At 42.9% G+C, this 20325-nt stretch overlaps 3 protein-coding genes across 3 annotated transcripts; 2 read left to right on the top strand and 1 right to left on the bottom strand.

The window, feature by feature from the left end:
* Positions 1 to 123: 123 nt before the first annotated feature.
* Positions 124 to 945, bottom strand: psmb11a (proteasome 20S subunit beta 11a). The gene is made up of 2 exons (XM_070918859.1): positions 589 to 945; positions 124 to 465 (listed from the first exon to the last, which is right to left on the bottom strand). Exons 1-2 carry the CDS (start codon positions 943 to 945, stop codon positions 124 to 126), a joined length of 699 nt encoding a protein of 232 aa, XP_070774960.1.
* Positions 946 to 2197: 1252 nt separating this feature from the next.
* prmt5 (protein arginine methyltransferase 5) lies at positions 2198 to 8472 on the top strand. The gene is made up of 16 exons (XM_070918979.1): positions 2198 to 2295; positions 2642 to 2760; positions 3778 to 3863; positions 4050 to 4184; positions 4303 to 4415; positions 4535 to 4584; positions 4693 to 4856; positions 4931 to 5092; positions 5209 to 5286; positions 5844 to 5902; positions 6190 to 6312; positions 6656 to 6831; positions 7062 to 7265; positions 7359 to 7469; positions 7577 to 7641; positions 7737 to 8472. The coding sequence occupies exons 1-16, from the start codon at positions 2198 to 2200 to the stop codon at positions 7887 to 7889; spliced, it is 1896 nt and encodes a 631-aa protein (XP_070775080.1). The 3' UTR covers positions 7890 to 8472.
* Positions 8473 to 10597: 2125 nt separating this feature from the next.
* Positions 10598 to 18409, top strand: slc7a8b (solute carrier family 7 member 8b). The gene is made up of 11 exons (XM_070918858.1): positions 10598 to 10772; positions 12015 to 12219; positions 12942 to 13093; positions 14590 to 14715; positions 15599 to 15752; positions 16212 to 16335; positions 16537 to 16640; positions 17112 to 17208; positions 17285 to 17434; positions 17783 to 17960; positions 18276 to 18409. Exons 1-11 carry the CDS (start codon positions 10598 to 10600, stop codon positions 18407 to 18409), a joined length of 1599 nt encoding a protein of 532 aa, XP_070774959.1.
* The last annotated feature ends 1916 nt before the right edge of the window (positions 18410 to 20325 follow it).

Here is a 20325-nt window from a genome sequence, read left to right as displayed (position 1 = left end):
GGTAAACATGTATTCTAGCCAGCAGAAAAAAGTGGATAAACCCTGAAAAAGGTGGCCAAACACAGTATCTGACTTTACACTATTTCTAACCTTTAAACCCATAGGCACCCCTACATTTTTGCTTCATCCAGAAGCATCTAATTCAGTCACTCTTTTTCTTTCCTCCACTATCTTCGCCCTCCTCTCCATGTCTCTATAATATTCCTCTTTCAGGTCCTCTCGCTTTCTTTGGCTCCATCCCTGGGCTGTGATGTGGAAGAGGTCGACATTGTTTCCTGAGTAGGCGTCCCTGTGAGTAGCTCTGAACACTGCTTCTCTCGCTAAGGAGATGGCCTCTTCTTTACTCAGGCTCCACCTCAGCCCTCTATCCAGGATTCCGTAAGCATAAGGAGAGCCGGAGCCCACAGAGAAGATGTCCCCCTGCAGTCGGGCTCCATCGCTGCACACATATATCAGCTTTGGGCCACTGTTAGGGGATGCAGAATGTGCAATTGCGGTAACATCTTGGCTACTAACAACAGCTGAGGAGCTATGATCAGTAATAAAGGATGAGTTTTCTGATCTCTTTGCACAGTCAGTGTTACCTGCTTCCTTATCCCAGCCACACAGTGTAAGAGCCACACACACGTCAGTCCCTTTAAAGGGGTGCAGCATGAAGGAGAGGAGCTTGGCAGTGCCACGTATTGAAAGGCAACGCCTGTGCCGCAGTTGGTAGAGTCTGATCTCTCTGGCCAGAATCCGCTCCCACAGCATGCAGTCTGCACCACTACCAGAGGAGGTCACCACTAAATGGGAATGAATAGGGGTAATCTTATGAACAGCTGGACAGGCAACAAGCCCTCCAGCACTGGCACGTGTGTCTGCAGCTGCAATGACCCCACCTTGGAAGATGAAACTCAAGGTCGTTGTTCCATGAGACAGAGGGAAAGGCCTGTGGACCGCCATTGAATGGTTGACTGGGAAAAAGGGGAACGAAGATCTGTGGTTGAAAGGGGCAGAGTTTAGCAAAGTTGGTATGAAGAAATGCAGTGGGATCCCACTATTTCTCCCACATTTCTTTAATCTCCCCAATCCAATGTTGTCATAGTCAGTCATATGAAAATGTGTGGCTGTATCCTCGAAATGAGAGTCAGGAAACCAATTGCCATGCACTGGAGTGTCTTTGAAGCCACAAATATCTTCCAAAGCCATAACGGTGTAAGTAAAGCAAATACAGATATAGATTGATTAGAATATCAGAGTGTCTTTCCCAGAGATGCAAATCCCAGAAAGGCAAAGGGTACTCATCACACACAGTTTAAACCAGAGTCCATCCATAGAAGAACTGGTCAAACAAAGTCATAATCCTCGTAAATCCCACTACGGTTTGTATTGGCGACTGCTGGCACCTCGTCTCACTCTCACAATTAACGTCTAGTCTGAAAGACCAAAGTGTTTAGCCTTTTATAGCCCTCCCAAATATGACACCTTGCAAAAACACACAAACAAGAGATGCCTATGTCCAAAAGCATTTGAGTTGACATAAGTGATATTTCATCGTACCTGCTGTGAAAGTAATATCTAGAGAAGCCCTTTTCTGCAAACCTTTGACGTTTTGCTGAGTGACGGAGTCATCTTGCTAGTTGTGTGCAAGTTCATACACATCTTTCACATCATTTTCAATTTGTTGTTAAAGGAGGGCACTAACCACTAACAGCAGGGTTTTAATTTTCTTACCAACCTGCTTTTACTGTCGCTCTGTCTAAGATATGGTCCAGAGACCTGCTACAACGACAAAAGTAGGAATAGAGGAACTGAAGTAAAAATGAATCTGATGAAATACCAATAAACAATATCTAATTATTCCTACAAAATAGATTATATTTCTATGGCTTTACTTTATTATATTTCACAGCATAAAAATGTATTTGTCTTGCAAAACATTTCTGGCGATAGACAAAAACGTTGACATGAAAGCTTTAACATGAAAACATCAACTGTTGAGTTCAAAATTCATAAACTAAAATGCATGTACATGCAGAGTTATCGCGGTAACTTAAGAGATATACAACTGAAGTACTTGCGAAACCATTTTGAGTCTACGTCACCTTGCCACCCAATGAGCAGGCCCGTCCTAGCAGATCCAAGATGGCGTCAGTTTCCTCGTAAGCCAGAGCAACGAGATGGTCCCAGACAGTCCATTCAGTCGGCTAAAATCATGGCGTCTGCCAGTACGGGGAGCAGGGTGTCCTGCGGGAGAGATTTGAATTGTGTGCCGGAGGTAGCCGACACGTTAGCAGCGGTCGCCAAACTTGGGTGAGGAGAGTGCTGCACTCTGCAAGTTGTCTTTTTTAGTAGAAATGAGCTTACGAGAGGGCGTGCTGGTGTGCCAGCATAATGTCAGTGCGTGGGTTTGCTAGCATAATGTCAGTGCGTGACGCTTGCTAAGCTAGCCGGTGAAGTACCAGCACGTGCCCAATCACAAAGATGCCTGACACGGGTGTGCAGTGTTTGTTATACTCATATAGGCTATTCTGTTTAAATGTTTATGAGCTGGCCGGGAAATAGTAAAATGAATAAGTTTGCGTTTCACCTCTGCTTGACGTTACAATTCATATGAATGTTTAAATCATGTGCTTGCTTTCTTTTCTCTGGTGTGCAGGTTTGACTTCCTGTGCATGCCCCTGTTCCACTCGAGGTTCAAGAGAGAGTTTGAGTTGGAGCCCGCTAAATCCAGACCCGGTGCCCAGACCCGATCAGACCTGCTGCTGTGTGGAAGAGGTTAGTTTTTCTACCCTCTCATCCTCAATCATGTCAGGCATTATTAGTCACTAACTTACTTTACGCTCTCTACAAATAAGATACCCCTGTATGCAGCAATAGGGCCACCATAGATGGATGGCTGAACTGATGAGTGATTATATGTTAAGTAAAATGATGGGTGTTTTTGCTCCTGGATTACAGTTCTTTCTTTACAATTGAATTCTTGGCAGGGTGACAGAACAACTCTGATTAATATCCTTTTACTATGTTATCCAAGCCCGGTTCCCATGCCTGTTCTCCTCAAGTTCAGCATGTTGTAATTGAATGTATGTCAACTCAATTCAGCACCTGGCTGTACACTGCACATTACCTACTTGCACAAGTATACAGTGTATTACTGTACTCTAATACATATTACAGTTAGGGCTTTGTTTTAGGTTTAGTTTCTATTCTCAGACCTAAGTCTTTTATTTTGGTTTGGTTTATTGACAACATTCTAACATATTTGTAAAATGCAATACAACATATCTTGACTTATTTCAAACATTTTCCCTGGTGTTTACACTGTCCATCTACCTTTTACCTAGGTAGTGATGGGCATTCAATGTCTGACATTAGAAATATTACAAAATTAGGAACTACAAAGCTAGAAAATGTAATCATATGATCAAACAATTGATTTAAAAGAAATTGCAAGGAAGCAGACAAGGTATAAAGTATCAAGGTTGTATAACATTTAAAATATCAATGTATTGAAAAGTAACAATTCTGTTTATTTATGTGCGACTTGGCTGCTGTAACACTACTGTAAATTACTTACTATTTCTCTCAGCACTAATGCAAAGGGTTGCCACATCAGATTTAGCATATGGGTAAAACTGTAGCTTAAGCCTTTTTCCACCCTTAATTCGCAAACTATGGGGCCAGTAAAACAGATGGATGTTATCATTTGAGAGCGTAAATGACTCCTGAAGACAAGAAATGCTAATATGTCAGTTGATGCTTTTCCTAACTACCCATTATCTTTTTGTCTAGATTGGAATACTCTTATTGTTGGGAAGCTCTCTCCATGGATCGATGCAGATTCAGAAATCGAGACCGAACGCAGAAACTCAGAGGCTGTAAGTTCCTCACTTTGAACAATGTCTTTGAAGCCATCGTGGATGTTTTTGCTGGAAAGGGTTCTTTGATCTCAAGATTTTGTAGCATGAGTGAACTCATCTGGTCCAGTCTCTCCTCTCTACTGCTCTGAATCCTGTCTCCTCGTGTCATCCCCCATCATTCTTTTTCCCTGTGTTTCTCTCCAGGCTCTGGCGCAGGAGCTAAACTTCTCAGCTTACCTGGGCCTGCCTGTCTTCATGGTCCCTGTAAAGGGCCCTCATAATGCCAATCTAGCCCGCCTGCTGCTAAACCACATCCAAACTGGACACCACACCTCAAATGTAAGACACACAGCATTAAAAACACTCAACATGCACATGTAGATTGCTTTTAGATAGCAGAGAAGTCAGACAGAGAGCCGCATTAATTAAACTGCTGTTGTCCTCTGTTTCTGATTAGTTCTGGATACGTGTGCCACTGATGGCTTCAGAGGACATGCGGGAGGATCTGATTGAGAATGAACCGAGCCCTTGCATCGATGACACAAGTGTTGATGAGAAGACCTGGAGCTGGTTAGTTTCACGCCAGTCCACTTCCTGAGCAGCCGTGTGCTGTCTGCATGCTAAAACGGTTGTCATTGATTTCCTTTAAAATCGCGCCTCATTTTGTTTACTTGTCTCTGCTCCTTCAGGTGGCACTCATTTAGAACCCTTTGTGATTACAACAAGAGGATCTGTCTTGGTGAGAGAGCACACAGTGAAGCAACAGACTGGGGCAAAGTCAGTGCATTAAGAAATAATTATGGCCGTGTCTGCTACTGAAAATGTATATTTTTTTGTTTTCCTGAAGCTATTGAAATTGGAGCAGACATGCCGTCAGATGCTGTGATTGATAAGTGGCTCGGGGAACCTATCAAAGCAGCCATACTTCCCACCAGCATCTTCCTAACTAATAAGAAGGGCTTCCCCGTTCTGTCAAAAGCCCACCAGCGTATAATCTTCTCTCTTTTCAAGGTATGATTCAACTGAAATGAATCACCGGCCAAATGCGGAAGTGCTGTTTTAATAAAAACAATCTCTTTTCTTAGTTGGAGGCCCAGTTCATCTTCACAGGAACCAGTCGCCACACTGAGAAGGACTTCCGATCCTACCTGCAGTACCTGGAATACCTCAACCAGAACCGGCCTGCACCCAATGCCTACGAGCTCTTCGCCAAAGGCTATGAAGACTACCTGCAGTCTCCTCTCCAGGTAAGGAAGTGCTCATTTGTGTTCACATAATATACTGTGTATATATGTGGTTTTTTTTTTTTTTTTTTACCTTTTTGATGATGAAGACTGAAGTTTTTTCTCCTTCATCCCTTTAGCCACTCATGGACAACCTGGAGTCTCAGACATATGAGGTGTTTGAGAAGGATCCTATAAAATATTCCCAGTACCAACAGGTAAGACCAACAGACACAACTGTAACTGCAACATAAAGTTAACAAACAGATATGCTCGTCAGTGTATATTGACTCAGAAATTAGAGAGTTTATTTTTCTTCTGTGCTTAGTGACCCACAAACCCTAAAGTCAGCAATTCAAATCACACACATCCCCTACTCTCTATATGTTGTGAATTTAGAAACAATGTTGAACAAGATCGAAGATCACACTATAATGGGCATGTAAATCTTTAAATTGCAGGATAAAGTTCATTTGTACTCATTGTGTAGCCTACTGAAAAGTGTCTTTAACTATAGAAGACCCAATGGTTTGATGTCAGACTCAAGACAAAAATATAAATGGTAGTGTAGCTATAGTAGTTGTTACCCATTCTTACTCTGAGCTTACTTGTAAGATATTTCTTCTGCTGTCCAGTCAATAGTTGCATTTGTAACTGAAGGGAGAGCTTGTATGGACAGGACAGATTGTCACTTGCGTAGCACTTTCACACCACTGACATGTTTCTTTTTGTGTGAAGTTAGAAACATTGATTCTCCTGCTTTGTCTCTGTGCAGGCTGTATATAAATGTCTACTTGACCGAGTTCCAGAGGAACAGAAAGACACAAACGTCCAGTGAGTATTTGTTCTGAAATCAGTACACAAACAAGGACAAAATAGTTTGTGTTTACAAATTGATGTAGTATTAAGATTGCTGTCAGTGTCTGGACAATGATTCATACCTCATGGGATTAAATCTAGCAACTAACTCTCTCTTCCCCTGATAAAGCACCATATAATACCTCCAGTAGTAGAACAGGGTGACTTGCTTGAAAAAATAATAGCAATGTCACCAGTGGTGAGATGGGTCGTGAAGCAGTGATTGCAGCAACTTCAAAAAAAATGATGTCTCGTTCTCACAGGGTGCTGATGGTGTTGGGAGCAGGCAGGGGTCCCCTGGTCAATGCGTCCCTGCGTGCTGCCAGACAGGCAGACAGGAAGCTCAAGGTGTACGCTGTGGAGAAAAATCCCAATGCTGTAATCACGTGAGTTGAATACTATTCCTTATGTCAATTCTCATGTCTGTGCCCAAGTCTTATTGACTCACGATGTTAGCAAAGTAGGATTTGGAAGGTTTCAAGCCTGTCTGGTTAAAGCATCCTGGTGTGATCAGATGGAGAAAGTGGTGGTGAAATGTCATGTATTGGCGCTACATTGATTGCTCTCCAGTTGCCCCACGTGACCAAAAAACATACCTTGCAGAGTTCCACGGCTGCACGGTTGTGACCCATTAAGAGTCTGTGGACATTAATTTTGAGGAGTCGAGCATAGACATTTTAAATGCTGGTGTTATTCCACGCACATTTTAACTGGTCCATTTTTCTTCAGGCTGGAGAATTGGCGCTTTGAGGAGTGGGGTGATCAGGTGACCGTGGTGTCATGTGACATGCGGGAGTGGACAGCGCCTGAGAAAGCCGACATCATTGTCAGCGAGCTGCTTGGATCGTTTGGTGATAATGAACTTTCCCCTGAGTGCTTGGATGGAGCGCAGCACTTCCTCAAAGGTACTTCAGTGTTATGGTTTAAGTGAACTCTTCTGGTTGTCCTTTTTGGATGGATGGACTACATGTGTAGATGCTGTAGCTGCAGAGTCTTTGAATGCAGAGCACCCTCGGATGTTTGCCACATCAAACATGTGGAAAGCATTTATCATCCTCCATTACCTTCCGTGCTTCCTTGCATCTCAAATCACTTTCTCTTTCCCCTTTTCCTCGTCTCGTCGCATCACTTTCAGATGATGGAGTGAGCATCCCCTGTTCCTACACGTCCTTCCTGGCTCCTCTGTCCTCCTCCAAGCTTTACAACGAAGTGCGGGGGTGCCGGGAACGTGACAAGGACCCAGAGTGCCACTTTGAGACGCCCTACGTTGTGCGCCTCCATAACTTCCACCAGTTGGCTGACCCCAAACCGTGCTTCACCTTCACACACCCCACGACAGGTAAACACAGACGCACTAATCTCATATTGTACACCATACACTTTGGCATGATGTGTTTTGAATATGTGGACCGTCCTTTCTTTCTTCTTTCAGATATGAACAATAATCGGTATCAGTGCCTCAGATTCTCAGTGGGTTGTAACTCAGTGCTCCATGGGTTTGCTGGCTACTTTGAAACCACGCTGTACAAAGATGTCACACTCAGTAAGTCATCTTTTATAAAGAGGAAAGGAGAAAGGAGAGGAAGGAGTCATGTTGTGCTAAGATCAGATGTAAATATTCATGTTGCATTGTGTGTTCGTCTGTGGCAGGTATAAAACCAGATACACATTCACCTGGAATGTTCTCCTGGTTCCCAATCCTCTTCCCCCTCAAAGTAAGTTACACAGTCAGTACTCAATGAAATCCTTTGGGCTCCTAATTCAAACGCATTGCATTCACATATTAATCCTCCCTTCTCCCTGCCAATAGCAACCCATCTCCATATCCCGGGATGATGATGTCACGGTGCGATTCTGGCGCTGCAACAACGGGAAGAAGGTGTGGTATGAATGGGCCGTGACGGAGCCCTCCTGCTCCGCCATCCACAATCCAGCAGGACGCTCGTACACCATCGGCCTGTGAAGATGACACATCAGCACGCCCGTCAACAGGCACACATACACACACACACGTTTCTGTAACACTGGGTGGCAGTTAAAAGAAAGTTGGCCTGGCTCTTTTTATATACACAGTTAAAACCTAGACTTGTGGCGCAAAACCCACTATGGTGCAGTCTGGGTTTTAGAATTTACCAGTGGTAGGCACTTTTGAGCTGGCAATGAAAAGGTTGATTTGATAAACCAGATTCATCAGTCTGTGTTTTTGAGAAGTCTGTTTCAGCAGGCATGGACTATCACCTGTACACAAAGTGTATTGTTGCTGTGAGATTGGCTCATTCAGATAAGGTCAAACACCTCGCCACTGGTTTATTTTTTATGGTCTTTTTTTTCTCCCCACTGTTCTAAACAGGCATTGCAGACATACACACTCAGTCCAACACAACCTTTTGCCTTATCAAACACACATTCCATACTGATACTTACATGCTGATGAAATACCCTTCTCCTAAACACAAGAGGGTCAGAGGAAGGCTGTCTCTTCATACCTTTTTGTTATTTTGTTTCTGTATGTTTGAACCATGTCAATAAAGACCACACTAATGTTCTCCATGTGCTCTGCACTTTGTTTGGATCAAAATGTAAATCATTGTGAAAGTTAAGTGAGGGGCAGCAGGATCAGCGTTTAGTTCATTTAAATGTGATGGCGAGCTAAACTGGAAGGATGTGAGTTGTCCAGTAGATGTCACCCTGATGACAATCTGCTGGACCACATGTAATTAATATTGGTAGTACTATCCACTCTAACCTAATGTGTGTAGACCAATAGAGGTACAACTGGCAGGTGTACTGTATATTTTACTGTGTATTTTAGTGCAAGTGAAAAGTCTCGTCTTAGGAGCCTTGTGCTTCATTAACACAGGTACAATGCTCCTGACAGACCTGTCAGATGTAACAAAACATAGTCATCACTCGAAACCAGACACAATAATGCAGTATACAAGTGTGTTTCTGCATCAGTGCAACCGTCAAAATCAATTCAGCTTTCATAGACACTACAAAAGGCACTTAAATATGCTCTTCAATCAGAGCCGACAGTGATCCTGCTCAATATGATGTAATGCCAGCATGATGATTTCTGGAGCCTAACACGCTCCACCTCCTGACACTCATCTATTCTGTGCCCCTCATTTGCCATGTCTTACATTGCCATTACTAGAGTCTACACTGGTAGGCCCACAAACACGCCCTGTCTGGGCTTATCATGTTGCATACACTTGTTTGTACATATCTTTGAAGACTTAAAGCAGACACCCACAGCTGGGGCCAAAAGAGGATTTAAATGTTTTGCCTGCCTGTGCAATTCTGACAGGAAATGATGGTACTAAAAAAATATGATTATGTTGTGGATTGAAAAAAAATGCAGACAGTATAATACTCTTTCATATGCAAGTTTTGTATTTTTTTTTTTAGTTCTGTTTATTTGACATTTTGAGATGGGGAACAGTAGTCACACACAACTAAAAAGATGTCGAGGATGAAACGAAACATTAGTGCAGGTGACTAGACAACATCACACCCCCTACGGCCAACCCAATAAATACATATCTCCTTAATAAATCAACAAGAAAATCACTCCCAGTTAAACATCCAAAAAAATCTATTCTAAAATATAACATCCAAAGAAGAATATATAACAAGGGTTCAAGTTTCCTATTGACCTTCAATATTTCATTTGGCTTACATATCAATGATACTTATTGTGTGTGTTGAGGTATACCTTGACCCTCATTTGAAATATACGGTATTTTGCACACTATAATACGTATGTATGGCAAGTATCCCTACATCCAAATTTAATTAAGTCATTAGACATACATTATGTTTAAGAAAAGTATAAAAAAAAAGTTCTATTTTGACCAATTTTTCACATCAAGCGTTGCATTCAAGGACGGGCTGTTGGCATGTCTGCATTTTTCAATGGGAGAACCGGGGTGGTCCAAGTGGAGGGCGGGGCCTGAGACGTGGTGACAATTCGCGCTGCTGATTGGTTGAAAATAACCAGCTTTTCTATTTATCGAGGCAGTCAGCTGGAAGTCTTTTGTTATACCGCTCGTCGCGGCCAGCAGACAGGAATAATGCCGAACATGAAGCCCGTCACATAACGGGGAGCTTTCAGGGGTTCTTTTCAAGTCAAGAACAGGTGGGTCAGCACTTTGTAAGACTTACCTGCTTGAGGTTTCATACAGTCAAACTAGCAGCACGAGGTTAGTGCCGCTGATAGGTTAATTGCAAATTACAGCGGTGCTGTTGGTCGGGACAGGTCCTGCCGCGAGATGCTATGTTAAACCGGTGAATTTGAACAATGAACTCATTTTGACGGAGAAACTCAAATGATTCCCAAGTCTGTCTGTGGTCACCAGTAAACCCTCCAGATGCAGTGGCCTCTCATCGTGTTGCTGCTCTCTGAATTATTAATGCCGGGATGTGGTTTCTAATTTTAGCCCCAGCTAAAGATGGAAACCCCTGCCGTCGGCATTTTTTGACATCTAATAGGCCGACGGAAAGTGGTGGAGAAGTGACTCCGCAAAATGTGTCCAGGGAAATGGAGTAGCAGAGCTGCTTAACTAAACAATTCTACCTTAATGCTTCATTTGTATATTAATTGGCTTAGTAGGGAGGCGCTGCCCTCAGTCACCTGGACCACAAAGGAGGAGGGACACGCTGGACAGGATGACCGAGGGTCCGAGGAAGCGGAGCGGCAGCAGCAGCGGCGGCGGCGGCGGAGGGACCAGTCAGTCGGAGCCCCCAGACTCCCAGCCGGCTGTGGGGAAGGATGCAGGAGAGAGCTCCGGGGTGGCTCTGAAAAAACAGATCGGCCTAGTCAGCGCCTGTGGCATCATCGTTGGTAAGTACATTACAGCGGAGTCATGCTTTATTCCCATCAGTAATTATTAAGATCAAATAATTACAGCCTTTAAACTTAACAGGCCCCTGTCAACAGCAAAGTCCAGCAGGTAGTTACACTACATAGGCTATAGTTTGATGGAGTTCAAATAATCGAAACGACAAAACATGGTATTTGACAGCACTTTGACATCACTCATCTGGAGCAATGAGGTGTCATTGTAGATCCCAGCCACCCAAGTGTAATATTTGCTTATTGCAAGCACATTGTTTGCATTTTCATGATGTAATTGAACAGTCTTCCTTTTACATGTGAATTCACTGCCTTTTTTTTTTTAGAAATACAGCCATTGCACTCACTTAAGTGAAGCTTTACTGACTTGAAATCTCTCCCTCATTCTCTCTGTCGTGATTGCGGGGCATCCTCTGTGCTCACCCAGCATCATACATCTTGCACATGTTCTTTTGTCGTCACTTTCATGTTTCCAGGAAACTGTTGGCTGCCGTGAAACCTGCTCGGTCCCCACCTTCCTCCCACACATGGGGAGGGGGGAAAAAAAAGTCAATAAAAAGCAATCCCACTAATGGGTGTCCACCATTGTGGAGACTGCATTTGCCGTCTGAAGCATGGTTGGAGCGTTGGTCGCTGCACCGCTGAGAAGACGCCTTTTTATTTTCTGTGTTTTTCAAGGATATGAACTCATCCTGCCTTCTCAAATACAGAGCAAAGAAAAAAAAACTACTCCAGACAACAAACTGTTGGCTACACTGTAATTGTCTCTGTTGCTACCGTTGTAACAGCCTTGGCGCTACTTTCAACAACTTGTCAGATGTCAAAAGTGAAATACAACAAATCTTTGTGGACTGCTCCAAGGCGAAGCAAAATTAATCTCAAACAAGCCCACAGTTTCCCCCCACATGGGCTCACCAACACACGCACAAAGTTAATTCTGTATTGGGGGGGAAAAAATTCTTATCAGATGTAAAACTTGAGCGCTACAGAAAGTGGGACATCACGTGACAGTCTTTCCCTTCATTGCCTGCAATCTGTTTCAGTGGCCTTAAGCTAGTTTACATGCTGCTCTTCTCCCACTGTTGATGAGCATATTATCTGCAGTGTGATGCTGCTTTATGCAGACGATGGGTGTCTTATTTCATTGCATTGATAAACCAGATCATCCAACCCCGTTCCTGATTCGTTTCTTAATCCGTCCTCTGTGTCTGTTGTTTTTCACTCACTCAGGCAACATCATCGGATCAGGGATTTTTGTGAGTCCTAAGGGGGTCCTGGAGAACGCTAGCTCAGTGGGTGTGGCCATCATTGTGTGGGTCACCACTGGAGTTATCACAGCCATTGGCGCTCTCTGCTATGCTGAGTTGGGAGTGACCATCCCTAAGTCGGGGGGGGACTACTCCTATGTCAAGGACATCTTTGGAGGACTGGCTGGGTGAGAACAAATGCTATTTGTCTGATTGGCAGGCTAAGATTAAAGGCCCTTTATGTGTCAGATTTTAAAATCAGATTTTTGGTGACACCTAGTGGAAGCATCAGAAGACGCTAGCACAAATCTGAGGTGAGGACATTGAGAATAAAGGGCTGAAATCAGTCAGAATCCTTTTTTTTTTTTTTTTAATAAAAAAGGCAAAAATCGGATAATATTCTACACAAAGGGGCTTTAACTAGTTGTCCTCCAATCCAGTGTAGTTCATAGTATTATGTCACACGATGCATAAAAGCAGTCTAAAAAATTACATAGCGAGCCTTTTTTAATTAATCAGAATTTATTGTATGCCCCTGCCCCCATCCCCCTCCTCCTCCGCAACCATATAATTAAAGCCTCTCCAAATGTCGTTTTGTATTCCCAGCATCCCAGAGTGTCACTGACCCTGTTCCACTCATTTCTCTTGTCTTTAACAACAATGCTCCAGTGCATTACTATAATGCACTCAGCTAATATGCTTAAAATTTCTATTACATTTAGCTGTAACGAGGGCTGGCACTCTCTCTCTCTCTCTCTCTCTCTCTCTCTCTCTCTCTCTCTCTCGCACGCACACGCACACGCACACGCACACACACACACACACACACACACACACTGCGTTGTGCGTGTGTGTGTATGCAGTTTGTGTGCATCATTTTAACCTCCCTGCCTTTTGTTGTCCCCTTCAGCTTTCTGCGTCTGTGGATCGCGGTGTTGGTTATCTACCCCACTAACCAGGCTGTGATTGCTCTCACCTTCTCAAACTACATCCTGCAGCCCCTCTTCCCCTCCTGCCTCCCCCCAGAGATTGGCCTACGCCTGATGGCTGCTGTCTGCCTGCGTGAGTCATAAAATAAGACTGGAGATTAAATGGCTGTTGAGAGGTTGGTGCATTAACCGATACAGATCATGAGGCAGCATAGTAAAGCCCACTCTGAAGAGTCATTCCAGGCATGGTGAATCTCAGGCTTATTTTCTTAAGTCTTCTTCCACAGTTTTTATGCCCTCTGTCAAAGAAACCCTTAGGGGCAGATTTAATCGTAGGTGAGGTGAGCAAAAACCGTGTGGCTTGGCAGCGAACGCACACCAAATGCTAGCCTGACATCCAGACGTATTGGCAAGTAAAACATGAGCTCACAGATTCGTTTGCCTCCCAGGCTAACCAAATGCAGCACTCCCAACAGCATCACACAGCCTGTCAAAAGCAGTTTTATAATGGCGTCGGTGTCTGTGGAGGAACTTTGTCAAGTCTGAAAAAAGAACTCGAGCAAGATCATTTGAGCAATGTTGGCTTGAGCTTGGTGACGAGCTTGATACAAATGCGTTACAAACTGGAGCCGCGGACAATAAAAGAACTCAAAATGAATGTACCAGGCCGTGAAGGTCTAACAAAAGATTCTGTTGAGTTGCATTGTGGGCAGTGTAGGAGCCTGAGCCATTCTCAGCACTAAGGGTCAGGATATCTCGATCCCTGTCTGTCAGCTGGTCTTCTACTTTGAAATATTTCAGTCTTGACCAATCTAAATCTTTTGTAACTTTTCTGGACTGTTGGTCATTTTCCCTTATTCCAACCAGAAGACGAGCTTGTCTGTTCAGTGTGACGTTGTCGTAGCTCACTTCTGTTTGTCGTGAGGACACTCCATTCTCATAGGTTCTGTGCCAGTAAGCCAATTTATTTAACTAGACTATAATAAATTATAATGTGACAACGGCATATTGCCAAATGAATAAACATTGTGGGGAAAAACAAATTCCCACATGACTGGTATGATGCAACTAAGCACTCAAGTGTCAGTAAGTACTCTCATTCATTTTCGACTGACTGAAAATGAGATCCTATCTTATTCTTTGAATTAAAGAATGCATATTTTCAATTTTATCTTTTCATTATGTCATTAAGGTGCATAAATGTAAATTATATCAAATCCATTTCCTTTGCAGAGGGCTCCAGTCTCTCATAATGTCAATCTGTTTTGTTTTTTTCATGTGCTGGGAAGGTTTCATAAGTCTGTACCTTTTTTTTCTTTTTCTTTTTTTTTTTTTAACCAGGGTTGTTTCAATGTTATGAACACAAAGGGGATCTTCAGATACATGAAAAATACAAAAACACAATGAGGAAGGGCTGCGGGTGAAATATCAAGAAATTATGCCACCTGTGGCACTACTCGAGCTGCATGAGCTCCATTTTTTACATTACCTTTATATGTAGGAACATACTGTGTGTCAGTGGAAAAGGACAATTGTGTCCCTCACACATCCCATAGATGCAACAGATATCATTCTAACTTTCCTCTTGCTGTCCTTTTTTTTTAATTGATTTTGATTTTATTTTTTTAGTGTTGTTGACATGGGTGAACTGCCACAGTGTGCGCTGGGCCACGTGTGTTCAGGATGTCTTCACCGCTGGCAAGCTATTGGCCTTGGGCCTCATCATAATCATGGGTGTCATCCAGATATGCAAAGGTAGTATTTGTTCTCTCTTTCTTGTCTTCTCAGTCAGTCAGTTCTATTAGTTTCATATAGCCCACGTCTCTCTTAGGGCAGTGGTTCCTAATCTCTTCTAGCCTTTTTTAAAGTGAAGCAGTTCAAGCGAAAGAGTGATTGTTACCTTCTCAGAGTGTTTCATTTCAATAGTATTTACTGGTAAACTATCCAGTATTTCACAATAAATAAGTCGTTTTTCTCTTATTTCTTGTTGATCATCTCATGACCCCTCCATTTTCCTGACCTCCAATTTGGGGAATCTCCATCTTAAGGCAAGATGCCAAAATAGGGAGACTCTGGTTTAGCGCTTTAGCTACCATCACATTTATAATCCCCTTGTGCCTCTCATGGGTTTTGTGATCCCAGGGATTACAGTCCCTCATGGCTCTTCATCCCACTCATAATACACACACACACGCACATACATACATACATACATACATACATGCATACATGCATGCATACATATTCATCCAGCCCTTTTTATGTGATCTGATGTTGATTATTGCTGGTCGCTGTGAGGAAAATGTGAGAATATTTGTTAAAAATAGTGACTGCAGTTGAACCTGTTTTAATTTCAGTCACCATCAATAAGATGTTTTCATAGGAGTTGATTTAAACAGCTGTAAAAGGCATTCTTAATGCTGTTTGGGTACAAACGAAACAGCAGACCTCTCTGAATAGAAGTCTTCAAAAGGCAGCAATAAACTGTGTATAACATGGAATAATCATAATGAGAAGCCCTGTGACAGCATTGTATGTTGTGTCTGGTGCCCTCTGCTGCTCAGATGGTGAAAAGCAGTTCACATCAAGTTGGACTTCATTTCAATGAAATCTGATATGTGTATGTTGTGGTTCACAGGTCACTATTATTGGTTGGAGCCGGTACACGCCTTCGAGACCTTCCGAGACTATGACGTTGGTCTGATCGCCCTGTCCTTCCTGCAAGGCTCCTTTGCTTACGGAGGCTGGAACTTCCTCAACTACGTCACAGAGGAGTTGGTTGACCCATACAGGTAACGTGTGCACAAGCAACGAAACCCAAGAAACAACACAATACATTAAAGGATTATAAAAGGTTTGTGCTAGTGAGATGCTCAAAGAAACTCAAATGAGCTTAGAAAGACATCTCAACAAAACAGGAATAAAACGATGAATTTAAGATTTTATCAATGGAGAAAGGGGGGGGGGGGGGGGTGTATACCAACTGTATACCAACTGTATATCATACTTGGAAGATGCAAATGATTTACACATCTGGTGTTTATATGTGTGGATTACTGAATTTGTCCAGGAATTGTTAAAGGTACTAAATACATCACACACGTACATAAGAATAGATGTTAAATATACACTCAGTGGCCACTTCACCTATACAATCTAATGCAATCCAATACAACAGTTCTGCCATAAAGTCTGCTTCATTTCAATGGTTAATGTACCATGAACCGCAATCTTGTCTTTCATCCTCTCAGGAATCTACCACGTGCCATCTTCATCTCTATCCCCGTGGTCACCTTTGTTTACGTGTTTGCCAACGTGGCCTACGTCACGGCCATGAGCCCACAGGAGCTGCTGGCCTCCAACGCTGTGGCAGTGGTGAGAAAACCCCCGCAACAACTCAAATCTGCCCAGCAGCCGTTTAGAGTGGCCGCACTGATCTGACGCACGCTCCTCCATTGTAGCGTAATGCTTGTAACACTAAGTCGCTGTTGTTTAAATATGTGTTTCAACTGTTCTCGCCCCCCCCCTCTCCTCTTCTCTCTCTCTCTCTCTCTCTACTCCTAATATTTCTCCCAGACATTTGGAGAGAAATTGCTAGGAGTAATGTCATGGATCATGCCCATCTCTGTGGCGCTCTCCACCTTCGGGGGGGTCAATGGCTCCCTCTTCACGTCGTCGCGGTTGGTTTGCCTCCCCCGCCACTGTCCTCACTTTCTTCTCATTCCGGCTTCTGTGGTTGCTGTGCTTTTTTATTTATTTATATTTTTTTTAGTTGACTCCTATGCTGGTATTTGAATCCATAGATGTAGATGGAGAAAAGGGGTCAGCAGGAATAAAATGCGTTAGCAATGTAAATGCTCATCTCTTGGGCCTCAAACAGGATTTCATATTGTAGGGAAACAGCCTGAATAGAAAACTGTATTCCTCAGGTAGCATATTTAACTCTTAGATGGTCCCACTTGACCACTAACAATACCCGAAAGTACTGAGCCCAGTGTATAATTTTCACTTCTGCAGCCTCTGCACTGGTGCTCCCATAATCACCTGAACTGTGTGTTTTCCTGAGCTGTTCTTGAGTGCACACGGTGAGCAGGCACCAGCTGGCTCTGCTCTCATGACTTCACTTCACTGTCCTCGGCTCTGTCTCTCAGGCTGTTTTTCGCCGGAGCGAGGGAAGGCCACCTCCCACGTCTGCTGGCCATGATTCACGTCACGCGCTGCACTCCCATCCCGGCCTTAGCGTTCACTGTGAGTCCGGCTCAACAGAACATTTACTATTTGTCTTTTGTGTGTGTTTAACTTTCTCCTCTCTCACCGCACTCAGCTCATCTCCACTCTGCTGATGTTGTGCACCAGTGACATTTACACCCTCATAAACTACGTGGGATTCATCAACTACCTCTTCTACGGCGTCACTGTTGCCGGGCAGATTGTGCTGCGCATCAAAGAGCCTGACATGCATCGACCCATCAAGGTAAAGACACAGACGGAACAACTTCATGTAGACTTTTGACACCCAACGTGCAGAAAATTGTGATTGCTGTAACATAACAGCTGTTTTCCATGAGCACTTCACTGCTTATTGGATTTTACACTGACTCCAGAGATCACTTTTTGGCCAAACTTCTATCTAATTCTGGTAGAACTTTGATCCAATTTCACAAATCCTTCTTGAAACATACACAACAATGACCCTGCACTGACTGATGGAGAGAGGTTTCCATGTGAACACAGACGGTGTCCAAAATATATTAATACTCCTAATGATAATAAGTCAGGTGACATTTTAAGCCAGCAGCACTATCCGCCCCATGTCCTTCAGGTGAGCCTGGTATGGCCAGTGATTTACCTGCTGTTCTGGGCCTTCCTGCTGGTCTTTTCTCTCTACACTGAGCCAGTGGTTTGCGGTATTGGTCTGGCCATCATGATGACTGGTGTCCCTGTCTATTTCCTGGGAGTCTACTGGGAAAACAAGCCGCAGTGTTTTGATATTACTATTGGTAAGGCAACATTCCGGTCCCATCCTTAATCTATAAAAGATGTCAAGACCTTGAAAATGAAACTGTTATTTGAACTCTGAGATGTCTGCAGTGTGGTTCATTATTAAATGCAGGGGTTAACAACAGGTGTTCAGTTTTGCTGCATTTGGCAGCTGTAAAGGTGACCCTGCTTCACTTGTGATTGGGCAATTTGAATCCTAAAAAGTTTGATATAGTCTTAGAATGTTGAAGGGTTTATTAATAGTGAAAAGATAAATGTGAAAACCTGTGTAGAACTTCCATGCATTTAACTCTTCCATCCCCAACGGTATCCAGGTAAAATGACTCATCTGTGCCAAAAGCTCTGTTCGGTGGTCTACCCAGACATGGAGGAGAACCTGGAGCCCCCTGAGCCTCAAAAGAAAGACGGAGACGGGGAAGAAGGAAAAAGCTCTCCAACTGCTGATTGAACATGTGCATAAACAAACACAAGACAATGCCTCAGACTCACATGTGATTTGGGGGGTGGGGACTTTCTTACTCTGTTTTCGACTGGTCTTAAGTTTCAGTGTGTGGTCTGGGAACAGGGGTTTGGGATGAAATATCACTCACTGTCTACTTGTGAAACACTGAAATAATGAAACACAGTCGTTTTTTTTTCACGTTTGAATTTAAACCTTTGTCCTTGTTTCTGTCTTGTACTCTTTGTTGTTTGAGTCTGGGAGGCAGTGGGAAAATATTTTAATATGCAAGTTGTATGTATTGTTCAAGCTCTGTGTTTTTTCTATTATCACCTCACTATAGTAACACTAAAATGAGATTTTCCAGATGGTTTAATGGTTTTTATTCTTAGAGCATCTTTATGTGCCAAATGATATAAATGATTAATTGTTCACATTTGAATATAAACCAAGAGGTCAGGTTTGGCATTAGAGAGCAAATGTTTGTCATCTTTTTTTAGAGTAATGTTTCCTTGAAAACATGTTCTGAGTATGAAGCTCTGCAGCTGTCCACATGCATGAAGAGAGGTCACATCGAAAAGCAGCTGTATTAATCATGATCGCTCATGATAGAAAATCAAATGTTCCTGAAATGCATCTGCTGTGCATATTTAGCATATGGTGACCATATACCTCATTTTAAAATATCAGATCTCGCAATATTCCCAGGAACACATTGGGTATCGGTCAAAAACAATATTGGGATGCCCAGATGTCCTCATAATGTCTCGCTGTGTTGTATTGTACTGCATGTACTGCAGTGCTGCTGGTATTGTGCTGCCTGCTGCACCTCCTCATCAATGTTTCATCCACCTGTTGGAACACCTGACGTAGAAGGGGCGGAGTCCACGCACAATGAGAGATCAAATTGCGGAAGTCATGGACGGCTATGACAAGCCTAGGTGGGTCAAGATGTCACATCACCCTAAATAAGACGGGAAACTAGATGAATTTACCCTCAAAATAAAAGCCCGCAGGACTGCGTACCCAAATAAATCATTTTAATATTAGAATGAGAATAAAATCAGACATTTTGGATGGATTTTATCAAGCCAGAATTTTATATTCGTGCAGCATTGAGTCACATATTTAAATGCCGATTTATATAGTCACAAATACCTATCAATTACAGTCCACATTAAACCTTCAATTTTGACGGCCTGGGGCTGTGGAAGTCTGGGGCAGTTGCACACCACTAATGTTTGGAGCCTCTTTCACCTCTAGAAACTTTAAGAAACGTTTTTTTTTTCGTCAAGAAATTGTCATGCCCACTTTGAAGGGAACTGGGAGAGGGTGATTAGGGTATATGTTCTCTAATCTCTCCTATAATATGTGAAATAACTGTACCTGAGGTAATCTTCAAGGGTTATATTTGTACTTCAACTGTTTTTTTTTACACAAGTCATGATGATGAAGACCATGAGATGCAACCTTGAGTTGTTGATTGTTTTGACAAATCTGACTTCCAAGTCACTGGAGTAATAAGCCCTTTTCACCGTGGACTTGACCTGCCACAGCAGGCAAAGTACAGGTGTAATTAATAACATCAATGAGGCCTCTGATGAGGGGCACAGATAGACTTGAGTCCTTGGTGTTGTTTCTACACAAATCATACATGTTGGGCGTTTAAAGACTGATTTAAGTCAATGTTGTTTTTAGATATAACAATTCAAATAAATTGAACAATTTAGTATATAGTATCACTGAAGACATTTGGATATGTCACTGTAGGAAAAGTACAGGTGTAATTCATAAAATCAGTGATGGCTGAATTGTACTTTGCTGCTTCATTTTCAGGGTCCCGGCATTGTAAGTGCTTACTCACTGTCATGGCTAACTGAGACACCTGAATAGAACGTAGCCATCATAAATGCTATTAGTAACAC

Source organism: Enoplosus armatus, chromosome 14 (assembly GCF_043641665.1).
Source record: "Enoplosus armatus isolate fEnoArm2 chromosome 14, fEnoArm2.hap1, whole genome shotgun sequence".
Lineage (NCBI taxonomy): Eukaryota > Metazoa > Chordata > Actinopteri > Centrarchiformes > Enoplosidae > Enoplosus > Enoplosus armatus.
The sequence above is the reverse complement of the archived record's forward strand: the minus strand, read 5'-3'. Positions and strand labels throughout refer to the sequence as shown.